Source organism: Mustela nigripes, chromosome 8 (genome assembly GCF_022355385.1).
Source record: "Mustela nigripes isolate SB6536 chromosome 8, MUSNIG.SB6536, whole genome shotgun sequence".
Taxonomy (NCBI): Eukaryota; Metazoa; Chordata; class Mammalia; order Carnivora; family Mustelidae; genus Mustela; species Mustela nigripes.
The window spans coordinates 52,470,111-52,482,505 of NC_081564.1; the positions used below are offsets into that span (position 1 = coordinate 52,470,111).

Sequence of the window (12,395 nt, forward strand, 5' to 3'; positions counted from 1 at the left end):
AGAAATGGTAGTAGTTGACAATCAAAGTTTCCGAAGCCGATCTTGTTCTCTTCAGCACGCCAGCTACGATCTTCCCTGCAAAGTACTGTAACTTTTCTTTCCTTCTCTGTATTGTATGTTTTCAAGGAAAAAGAAATGCAAGTTGATTGCACTGGAGATATATATATATATGTATATATATATATATTTATATATATATTTTTACAACGGATCCTTTGGATCTGAACATACAAATAAATACAAAAACAACAAAGATTGCACTTTACTGCAGAAAAGGCATTAGATGCCAGTACGCCCATCTATCTTGACATGCTCCACGGTGAAAGCTTATCACCAAAGCATTTTTAATCTGTGGCTTCCCCACGTTGTTGTTTTGAATGACACATTTGTTAAGGGATTCAACAACACCCCTGGGTGATGGGGAAATATTTTAGGCTAGTATTTATTCCTAACTGTTTTTGTTCCAGCTCCAAAGAGCTTAAAAATTAAATTTATGTTCTTTCCAGTCTTGCTCTGTTGACTGGCCACACCGAAAACCATCTTATGCTCTGCTGACCTTCTGCTCCTAATTTCCTCTTGCTCCTAAAGACAACTAGCAATTGCTCACCTAACTGAGCTCAGGCATCTTTGGTGATAACAAACGAGTATGATGAGTTGGAGAATAATCAGGGTGAGTCATGTGCTTTTCTAGAGTCAAATCTAGAGCCATTTCTAGAGCCAGAGGTGAGGAAGAGGGAGAAATATTTGTTAAGGAAGATGATTCACTCTCATGGCTCTTTTAAGTTGTGTGTCTTCAGGACAGAGAGACAACTGGGATTGTACTTAAAAGAAATTATTCCTGAATTCCTGAAAGGCATCTGCCAGTTTTATTATGGTTTAAGTTTGGGTCAGATGTATTAACCAACAAGAATCTCTTCAATATTGGACGAGCAATTTTTTCAGTCCTACTTTTTGGAGGAAATGACAGGTGTGTTCACTACTTTTTTATATACTGTAAAAAATGAGAAAAACTTGAGCCTCTGTGGAATGAACAGTGACATAATATATTTTGCTTTAATCTTTCATATAAAATTGAGGACACAGATTTTGACTGGCTGGCCTAGAACCTACAGGGCAGGAAGCAATTGCTACAAGAACCAACATCTTTCTCTTCTCTGATCCCATGGGGCGTTGTGAGGGGGCAGAAGGTAAATGAAATGAAGATCTATAGAAACAAACATGTTCCTCTTCAATCTCATATGATTCTCTACAATTGTGTTGCCTGTGGAGTCTGTGAAGTAGCCACAGATTAGGAATATAAAATCAAGTGGCAATTCCTGTGATGCAGTAAGTATTTTAGTGGGTCAAATTCTGAATCATTCATGAACACAATATCCCCAAAACTTCAACATAGATCACATGCAGGTAGACTACAATGCACAATACTGATCTTAGGTCTCTCTGGGGGCACTCTTCCATATTATATCTTTCTCCTTTTGAACGTTAAAATCCATGTGAGGAGTTTTTGGAAAGCTGGGATGAATTAAAACCCGTCTGAAATGGAAGCATCTGTCATCACAGCACATTTGGTGTGATCCGAGTTCCAGACACGGTTATCTGTTCAAGAGCAGGTCTTTTTCTTTTGTAGTTACTTGGAAATATTGTTAGAAACCAAGGGTGGATTCCGGCAGTTATACCATTAGAATGCACTGTTCCTAGTATGATCGCGATGTCACCTGTCACGGTCTCCTAGAATGTGATACTGTCCATTTCAGGGCTTGCTGGTGTTATTTGTTGTAAGGGACGCAGGCGGGCAGGATAACCGTTGCACAGGCTGGGCCTGCCAGTGGTTCTGCTACATCTCCTTCCAGTTCTGTCCAGGTGCCTTTTTCCGGACAATAGCATATTGTAGATGACTTGTAGGCCCCCTGTAATGGCAGAGCAGGGGGCATTTAAGGAAGAATGTTCACAGACGTGTGACAACAATCTTATTTATCACATTTGCATTGGAAAGAAAACATCAATTCTCTGCTCTTGCTAAAAAGTTCCAAATGAAAGCAGTGGATTTTATTTTTTTTTAAATTTTTTTATAAATTTAAAATTTTTAAAATAAACATATAATGTTTTATTAGCCCCAGGGGTACAGGTCTGTGAATTGCCAGTTTACACACTTCACAGCACTCACCATAGCACGTACCCTCTCCATAACCCCACCACCCTCTCCCTGAAAGCAGCGGATTTTAAACTGTTTTATCCGAAGAGGAAATTTGAGAGTCAAAAGATTTCAAAATCTGTGTGTGTGTGTGTGTGTGTGTGTGTGTGTGTGTGTGTGTGTTTGTGCCTACAACACCTAGATGATCAGCAAATCCTTTAAAATAATTGACCAAAAACTTGAATTTGTCCAGCTGGTTTAAGTTAAAAACAAATAAACAAACAAACTCATCTTTAAAGATTTTATTTATTTATTTGACAGACAGAGATCACAAGTAGGCAGAGAGGCAGGCAGAGAGAAAGTAGGAAGCAGGCTCCCTGCTGAGCAGAGAGCCGATGCAAGGCTCGATCCCAGAATTTTGGGATCATGACCTGAGCCGAAGGCAGAGGCTTTAACCCACTGAGCCACCCAGGCACCCCACAAGCCCATCTTTAATTTTTCAAATAGTTTCAGTACAATGGATTTGAGATAGTTACATCACTCTTCCATTTTTATTTTACTACTATAGAGAATCAGAGCTGGCATTCAAAACTAGCTTAAAATAAACTGGAATAGTGGGCTTGCCAACTTCTTTGCACATTGATTGATTGATTGATTTTCAAGTGGCTACATGAGAAATAAAAAATGTCTTTAATCTTGTTTCCTTTGTTAATGTCTAGGGGTAGTGCTTGTCTAACGTTTCCCTTCTAAAACCAGATCCTATTTTTTTTTTTTTTTTTACCCATTTGGTTTTTATCATAGGCAAAACCCAAAAATTCTAACCAGCCTAGTCATTAGTTTTTGCTGGTGTCTGGTTCCAACTGCGTACGCTTTTAGAGCTTACTCATGTGTCCCGGAGATCAAGCACAGGTCTGAATATCTAGTTACTATATATCAATATATATCTGCCTCCTTATAACTAATATCCACTGAAAACTGCCCCAAAACTTTATCTAACAGGGGCACCTGGGTTTCTCAGTGAATTAAAGCCTCTGCTTTAGGCTCAGGTCATGATCCCATGGTCCTGGAATCGAGGCCCGCGTCAGGCTGTCTGCTCAGCGGGGAGCCTGCTTCCCCCTCTCTCTCTCTGCTTGCCTCTCTGCCTACTTGTGATCTCTCTGTCAAATAAATAAATAAAATCTTAAAAAAAAAAACAAAAAAACAACTTTATCTAACAACCTTGTTTGATCCAAAACAAATAAACCCCCAGTTAATCTTGTAACACCAATCTATAGCTAAGAAAATATGAAGACGGTCATCATTTTAAAAATGAATATGTTGACCACAGGGCCCTATAAGTCTCCTCATGTGATATAATTCCAACTACGTGGCTACCTCCTCGGGTGTTCTTGGCAAAAAAATTAAAAAAAAAAGAACAGAGGAAATTTTAAACAGAAAAAAGCTGATCTTAATTATGAAGTCCTTATGCCTAAGTGTCTGTTTTATAGTCCAAACAGAGACAGAGACTGTCTTAAATGACCTTGCAAGGCCGTCATTCGCCTATTCCAGAACACCAGCTCTTCTCTATGATAGCTGACCCTGGTTTTTGTTTTGCTTTGTTTTTCTCTACAGGTTAATGGTATGGAAGAAGAAGTGGAGTGGGGTAATTTTCCAGATTGCAAGAGATGGATGAGATATAATAACCAAATGCAAGTGAGACTATAGGATCCTGACTTGAACATATCAACTTGGAATATATATTTCCATAGGAAATATTTGAATATAGATTAGATATGAAGGAATTATTGTTAATTTTGTTGGGTGTGTTGATGGTATGTTTAAACACATGAATAATTTTTTAAAAGGATAAGTACCGAATCATTTAGGGTGAAATAAGATGATGTCTAGAATTTGCTTCAGATTGCTTCAGTCAAAATGTTTAAAATGGAGGACAGATAAAGTAGAGCAAAATCTTGACAGATATTGAAGCCAGAGGCTGGGTTTACGAGAGTCCACTGTACTCTCGTTTTTTGTGTGTGTGAGCTTGGAAATTTTCATGATAAAGACCGGCCAAAGTCAAAAGCAATGGCAAATTATATATCCTAAAGAGACTTTGTGGATATTTAACAATTTCTAGTTTTTATGCCTCCCTGGTCAGAAACTTTCCAGACAATTCAAACAATTCAATGAACTCTGCAAACAATTTCAACAGAAAGTTTGTAAAACCACTTGTGTCTCACTTTCAGTTGGAAAGCCGGAATCACAAAGGCAGGCACATAGGATAGAGGCGGAGAACCAACCACACATTTCGGGAAACAATGGATGAGAAAGCAGGCCAGCTCGACCACAATTCACTGGTTGTTTTTTATTACTTGAAGTGACTTACAGCCTGCATACAAGCATGATACTCATACTTGTTTCTTTAGATTTAATTAAATAAATTTATTTGAGAGAGAGAGGGAGAGCGCAAGCAGAGGGGGGAGCAGCAGAGTGGAGTGAGAAGCAGGCTCCCCGCCGAACAGGGAACCCGATGAGGGACTCAATCCCAGGACCCCAAGATCACAACCCAAGCTAAAGGCAGACAGATGCTTAATCAACGGATCCACCCAGGGGCCCCAAACATGATACTCTTCAAAGATTTCTGCGTGGATGGTAACACACATGGAGGGAAACACAAAGCAAGAACAAAACAGAGAGGAGGAGGGTGAGGTAACTGTGGACACATACCATACTCCAGCTGTAGCCTCCCACAAGGTAGATGCTGTCATCGAGCACTGCACAGCCAGGGCCACTTCGACCCTCTAAAATGGGAGTTTGGAGAATATTCCACTGGTCACCTTTTGGGTCATAGCATTCCACGAGCATTACGTCAAGGTGGGAGAAACCTATGGGACATAGCAAAACGGAAGCACATAAGAATGAACTCTCAGGGTCCTGATTCAAGACTAGGGCTTCTTTTTTAAAAAGCTCTAGAGCCAAGAAATAGCTAATTGTATCTCTAAAGAGACAAAAGCATAAGTTTACTAGTGAAATTGGAAGACATGTTACAGAGACCTAAAACAAACAAACAAACAAACAAACTCTGGGTATTTCCAATTAATTCAAAGCAAGAATGTCTGACTCGATGTCATTGGTAAATGTTGATTATACGGAGGTAGATCTTATTTTAAAATGTTTACTAAAACCTTGGATTAAAAAGGTTTAAAATAATTAAAAGCAAACATTTTATAAAGTGCTTGTAATAAGCTAGTTGTCTGCCAAATGCTTTATGTAGATGAATTCACTGAATTCCCCTCATCCTATCTCTGAGATAGTTAAACATTATGTTCATTTTACAGATGAGAAAACTGAGGGATAGAGAGAGGTAATGACTTGAATAAGTCACACAGCCAGCAAGTAGACAGGCTGAGGTTTAAACTCGGGCAAAGGGGCTTCAAAGCTCATATTCTTACAGACTAAACTGTATCATTTTTCCTAAACAAATATTTAACTCTCTCAAGATGTTTTAATTTACTAAAAACATGATGTTTAGCAACTTTTACCTTTTTAACAGTTTATTTACTTACTTATTTATTTTTAAAATTTTTACTTATTTATTTGACAGGGAGAGACAAAGCAAGAGAAGTAACACAATTAGGGGGAGTGGGAGAGAGAGAAACAGGCTTCCTGCCGAGCGTGGAGCCCAATGTGGGGCTCAAAGCAGGGCTCCATGCAGGGCTCAATCCCAGAACTCTGGGATCATAACCTGAGCCAAAGGCAGACGCTTAACGACTGAGCCACCCAGCTTCCCAGTAGTTTATGTTTATAAATAATTATGATAGTATGAGTGGTTTCCAATATCTACTAAGGGTTAAGGTAGAATCAGGGGCTACTTCTGCTGAGGGCTTCTCTTACTCTGATGAAGTTTCTCAGTGACTGGTCAGTAAGCACGTTGTAGAGAACAACTTAAGATCTTGGGACTCTACTGGAGCCCTGCTTTTTAATTTAGGAAGTCAAAAATCTGTAGAGGGAGAGCTTCATCGAGCAGACCAAATCCTAAGTAAAATTTTCCTCTATTTAAATGCATGCAATGGATATTTGCTAGCTGACAATTATAATGCATACACTAAATTAATCAACTTATTGGACTCTTCAAAGTAATTGAGAAGATAGGCCAAAAAGTAGAGTAATTTTCATTCTGGAAGAGGTGGACAAATTATTTCAGGCCACTGAACTTCTTGCGTAACTTCTTATGTAAAATAAATCAGATAGCTTTGGGAACAGTAGAACAAAGGGCTTACTGGAATTCTGGGTTGTATTCCTCTCCTTTATCATTAAGATTATCGACGATAATATACATGACTGAAGATTGGAGCAAATTCCCAGGGCTGAAGTTCTAGTGGCATCACAGAAGGCACTGTGCCCAGTACATGTATTACATATGTTGACTGTAAGCCTCACAAAAACTACCAAGGAAAGGATAATTATCCCTCTTTTATAGACGTGAGGTTGAGGGTCTTGAGTGAGATCACACAACTCCAAGTGCATAACTGGGACCCAGACCCACACCTTTCCCTCTAAGCCGTAATGATTCCCTGAGTCAACCTAATTATTTTTTTTTAAAGATTTTATTTATTTATTTGACACAGACACTGAGAGATCACAAGTAGTCAAGCAGAGAGAGAGAGAGAAAAGCATGTTCCCTGCTGAGCAGATGCCCGATGTGGAGCTTGATCCCAGGACCCTGAAATCATGACCTAAGCCAGGGGCAGAGGATTAACCCACTGAGCCCCCCAGTTGCCCCTGAGCCAACCTAATTTGATGTGTGTGTGTGTGTGTGTGTTATTTCTCATTTAGGTTGTCATTCCCCAAATCTTTCTGTTCAAGTATAACCTCAAAATTCAAGAGTTCCTAGAATGTTTTGTCATTATTATGCAAAAGAAATTAGCAGAATTCACATTTTAATATAGAAAGCTACAAAAGTAATATTATATACAAGTATTTTGATGTAAAGGAATGGTGTATGGATTGAAATGAAGGAGCAGCAGTAAGAGAGAAAAAGAATAAAAAAGGAAGAGTTATAGCGGCAAAGATAATCTCCCACTGAGCACAGAGGAGAGCAGCATGGACCAGGATATTGACATTTGGGATTGAGTAGGAACTTGGAAATATTTACATAAACATTAAGCCGGTGTGGTCTTTAATTACATTAGGGGTACATATGTATTAGGAAATCCAGAAGGAATGTCTATGTCTAACCCTGTTTTTTGAGATGGAAAAATAAATCCTCAGCTATCACACGTGGATGGCCTGTTTCTCTTTTGGGTCAGTTTCAAGGATCATGGAAGGTCAGAGCTGGAGGAGATTTTAGCGATCAGCTAGACCAGTTTCTTCATTTTCAGGTGAGGAGACCAGGGCCCAAAGTAGTTCGGGGACTCTTCTCAACACCAGAGCTCTCTTAGCTTCCCTGTTGTGCCCAGTGTGCTGTGCACGTGCATAACATCACACGCTCACAAACTACAGAAAGTTGTAGTCAGACACATTATGGAGAAGGAAAGGAGCCCAGACGAAACTCTAAGAATACTATGTTTTAAATATTTTTTTATTAATAAAACAAAGAATTTGAGAGTCATAGAATGTTTGGAATCCAACTCTTCAAAGAAATAATTCTAAATTTAGACATGAAATTCTATGAAATGTTTTCCTTAAGAAAAATCATGTATTAGCTTCTTTGTGCATCTATGACTGAAGTTCTTTATGATTACTACAAAAAACAATTTTCTGGGAAAAATTTATTACTATAACTTTGGTGATAAGGAATCATTTATTTTACTGAATTCATTGTTACAACAAATTGTTTGTGCTTTTCAGTTATTAATGCTCTCGTTTTTTGCTTTCTGTTGACATCATTATTCATTTCTTTAATGTGTGCAGTAACTTAAAAATAATCCTATCTGCAGAGGAGCCAAAATAAATGCTTGCCCAAGGGTACAGCTAATTTACACAGAGTTTCTTTTATTTGGTCAACATGTTTTTTACTTGGTTAACTATGATTATCTAACAAGAAACCCCCTTAGCAAGACACACAAGATGCAAATGATATTGTGATTAAAAAAAAAAAGAAAGAAAGAAAAAAGACCTTTCAAATGATTTCCTCCAATTGCATACAAGCGATCATTCATTACAGCCAAAGTGTGGATGGCGCGTTTTGTGTTCATATCTTGTTTTCGAGCCCAGACGTCCATTACGGGGTCATAGCAATAGAGCCATGGGACATATTCTCCATTGTGTACACCCCCTGTGAATTAAACATATACGTACAAGTCAAGAAAGAGCCTTGGAACTGAACTTGGTAACAGAAAGCGGAGGAAGGACTTGCCTGAAATGTATATTTTCCCATTGTGCACTGCTCCCGCGTGAGCTGCCAGAGGCTGTGGTAGGGAGGACACATACCGCCATTCGTTTGTTTCTAGGTTATAGCACTCCACGCTGGACAAATAGCCGGTTTCGTTCCTTCCACCGATAACATATAAATGTTTGTCCAGCCGACATGCATAGAAACTGGCTCTTCTACAACGAGAACAACAACCCACCGTAAATCACAAAAGGAGCTCAGTCAGGCAAAGGAGGTAAATCCTGCTTTAGAAAGGGTGGCAGGAACTTGGAAATTGCACATACAGCCTCCTCCAAATCTGAGACCTTGACAGTAATCAGATGCCTTGCCCCCTCTGGTTAACATTTTGGTATTAAAGTTAAGAGTGGAGGAGAAATTCACCGACTCTGTTTCAGATCCTTTTTTCGTGCTTTTTTATACACTGTAAAGAGTGTTCACTAATGTTTGGGATATTTGGTATCACAGCTCAGTAAGACAAAGTGAAAAATGAGGTAGATAATGTAACAATAATAAATTATCTTGACATTCACTTTTTTCATGGTCCTTCAAGGGTCATTGTTCCCAATTTATAAGAGAACTACATCATCAAAATTTTTCTTCAATTATCATTTTTTTCCTTCCCAGTACTACGGCAAATAGAGAAACTTTTGTGAACTGAATTTCGTGTTGAAATTTTGCTCTTACATAGCCTCTTGTAGGAAGTTTAGTGATACGCCTTTTGGTGTTCCTTCTTACAAAGCTACAGGATATTTTTTAGTATCTTTTCAAGAGTGGCAATTTATTAAATTTTCCCATTATGCCTTTAAAGGCCAAAGGCACCAGCTGTGTTGAAAGGACTGAAAACAGGGAGATCAGTTCTGAGGTAGACCATAAGGGAGGGTTGAGATGTTGAGGACCTGAATGAGAGTTTTACGGAAGACCTACAAGAGCTGAGGCTAAAGATCTATTAAAGGAAGATCTAAGACTTGGCAACTAGTAAGACATAAGAGCTGAGGGAGAACATGTGTTCACAGGGGACTAAAAAATTTGGAGTTAGGATGACTAGGTTGATATGTTGAGCAAGTCCTGGACCCTTTGCTCCTTTTATCTCATTGCTGCTACTGGAATAATATACTTTATGGGGATAACATGAAATCCAATACTGAATAAGTACAGTGTTTAAGCGCCAAGCCCCTCAGAGAATATAACTTGTTTGATGAATGTATAGTCTTCATAAAAATTAGTGCCAAGACTCTTGGGCAATGGGAGTAGTAAGATCAAGAGTCCTAGAGGTTTCTATCGGGAGATTCTCTAACTTGTGTTTACAAAGTGCCAAAGCCTCTGGGAAGCAGTAAACAGCATCTCGATTAACAATTTAGTCTCTGGAAAAGAGGTTGCCTGGCTACGTGATTTATGGGATGGGTAACCTTTGACATGTGACTCAGCCCCTCTCGGCCTCAGATTGCTGCTCTGTAACGGGGGCTGTTAACGGTACTTTCCATACAGGGTTATTGGCAAATCCATATGTCAAGTGCCATCATAGGATCCCGCATTGTGTTTATGCTTTGGAACCATCAGTTAACATTACCCAGATAAAAAGGTTTTTTAAAAATCAGCCATCAAAAAAAAAAAAAAAAAAATCAGCCATCAAGATGTTTGCAAGGGAACGTTTCTTAATGACATTTATTAAATTCTTTTATGTTTGTTTAGGTAGTTTATTACTATATAGGTAATGGTATATGTTATAGAGGGTGATGGATTCAGTTTTGTTTTATTTTTTCCAGCTTTACTGAGGGATAATTGACAGAATTGTAACATGTTTAAAGTTATGCTGCAGTGATTGGATCTATGCATACATTGTGGAAGGGTTCCCACCACTAAGTGAACTAATGCATCCGCCATCACCTCCACCACGTCACATAGCTACTTTTTTTTTTTGTGAGAACACTTAAGATCTACTCTCTTAGCAAATTTCAAGTATACACTACAATAGCAACTATAATCATCATGCTATACATTAGATACTTGGAGCTTTTTAATCTTATAACTGAGAGTGTGTATTTTTTGACCAACCTCTCCTCATTTTCCTCATTCCCTAGCCCCCAGCAACGACCATTCATTCTGTTTCCGTAATTTTGACTTTTTTTTTTTTTTTTTTAGATTCCACATATTAAGTCTGGAGAAAGGTATTTGGAGGAAGTTTTTAATTGGACTATCAGAGCAATCATTGATTTAAAAATTCTGAGATTTCCTACTACAGAAAAGTAAAAACCCATTTAAATATAATATTAGGTTAAATATAATATTAGGTTCAAAACAGTTGCAAAGGTAAGTACCCACGGATGTCCATTGCTTCTTTCTATTTCTCTGACTAGACTTGGGTTGTGCTCTCATTGAATATGTTAGGTCACAACTGTCCTACACATGCTTTTACCTTCTCAGTTAAAATGTTTCTTTGGAAAGACTGACCTGTCTACAGGAATAGACTGAAGGAACACAGATATTTCTTTGCATCGTGGACACAACAGTATGTCAGTATTCCTCTTCCATATGAGGATTCTCTAACAAGTCTTAGAGCCTCTGAAATATTTTTACTGAAATAATTTTACTAATAATAATTTTACTAATTTTACCACCTTTAAATAATTTGGACTATGTGGGCTGTAAGGTGTTGGGTTCTTCTATGTGCCATATACTGGTCTAGAAGAGAAAATGCCTGTTAGTCATGACAAGCGTGAAAACCCTCCATTAAATAAGTTTAGATAATGAAGAATAAGAGCAAGATCTCTTCATGGTAGAGTCTAAATTTCCATCCAGTCTAAATTTCTGTTCTCTCACTTTGTCCTGGTTCCTTCCTTCCTCAGTGATACTGAGTGAGCCTGTCAGAACTTGCTCTCTTTTAAGCAAGATTTTCTTAATTTGATGCTTGGTATGTACTCCTAACTTTATCCACAGTGTCACTATTAGGATCTAAATGGGAAAAAAAAAATCAGTAGGTTTCACTTCCTGACTAAAAGTGCATTTTTATGTAGACATTCCAATGGTGAAGATTCTGAGTCTCTGACTTACTCCCTTGCATGCCCAAAGTAAAAATTCATGAAATGCATTATGGGAGCCCTGGATAGTTCATGGTCTGTCAGAAACTGCAAACATTTGCTCCAGGCTAAAATTTTACCATACCAGGTCTCTCCTGGGAGTGCTCCCTGACCCTCCTCCCCACATGAAGAACACAGGATTAGGGTATTTGTTTTGTTTTTTGTTTTTTGTTTTTTTAGTAAACTCCAGATTACTGAAGATTTTTAAATGGGATTATACTATGTATATTTCAAATTGTTCTCTCTCTCCTCCAGCTCCTCCTTCCCCAACACCAGAGGCAAAATTCAGTGCATTGTGATAAGTTAAAAGAGACAGCAACCTCCCAGCAACTTCTACAAACATACTTTGAACCTTGCATATTGTTGAGGTCTTTGCTAGTTCTTTCTGACCCCTTAGGGTGGTCAGTTTATATCCTAAAGCATGAGGCTGAATTACTATAACCTTAGCTCAGCTTGAATTCTTGACTTTCACCATCAGGTTTAAAAGAGGGCAACACATTTTTCAAACAAAATATTGTCTCATGTTGTTGTTGTAAGGCTTCTAGAAACAAAATATTTAAATTTGGAAACAATGTTTTATGTATTTGCTTCTAGCTTTTCTCTTATTCTATGAAATATAAACTTTGTTGTTGGTGCTCTCCAAGGTGCTTTTTCTTTTTCTTCTTCTTTTTTTCTTTTCTTTTTTTTTTTTTTTTTTTTTTCTGCACTAGCTAGGAGATATGGTGTCCATATGACTGATACCTAAAATGTATATTTTTACTGGAAAAAAAGTTGCCAGAGCATTTCCATTGATCCTAGTCTCAACATTTAACCTCTTTTCAGGGAAGAATCAAATCCT

General features: G+C 38.1%; 1 protein-coding gene across 1 annotated transcript in view; it reads right to left on the reverse strand.

Moving 5' to 3' along the window:
- Positions 1–213: 213 nt before the first annotated feature.
- The window catches only part of KLHL14 (kelch like family member 14), a 98,709-nt gene continuing 86,527 nt past the window's right edge, over positions 214–12,395 (reverse strand). The window contains 4 exon segments of the mRNA XM_059409420.1: positions 214–1,907; positions 4,838–4,995; positions 8,229–8,387; positions 8,469–8,659. Of these exon segments, the coding sequence (XP_059265403.1) occupies positions 1,767–1,907; positions 4,838–4,995; positions 8,229–8,387; positions 8,469–8,659 (649 nt within the window). The 3' untranslated portion in view covers positions 214–1,766.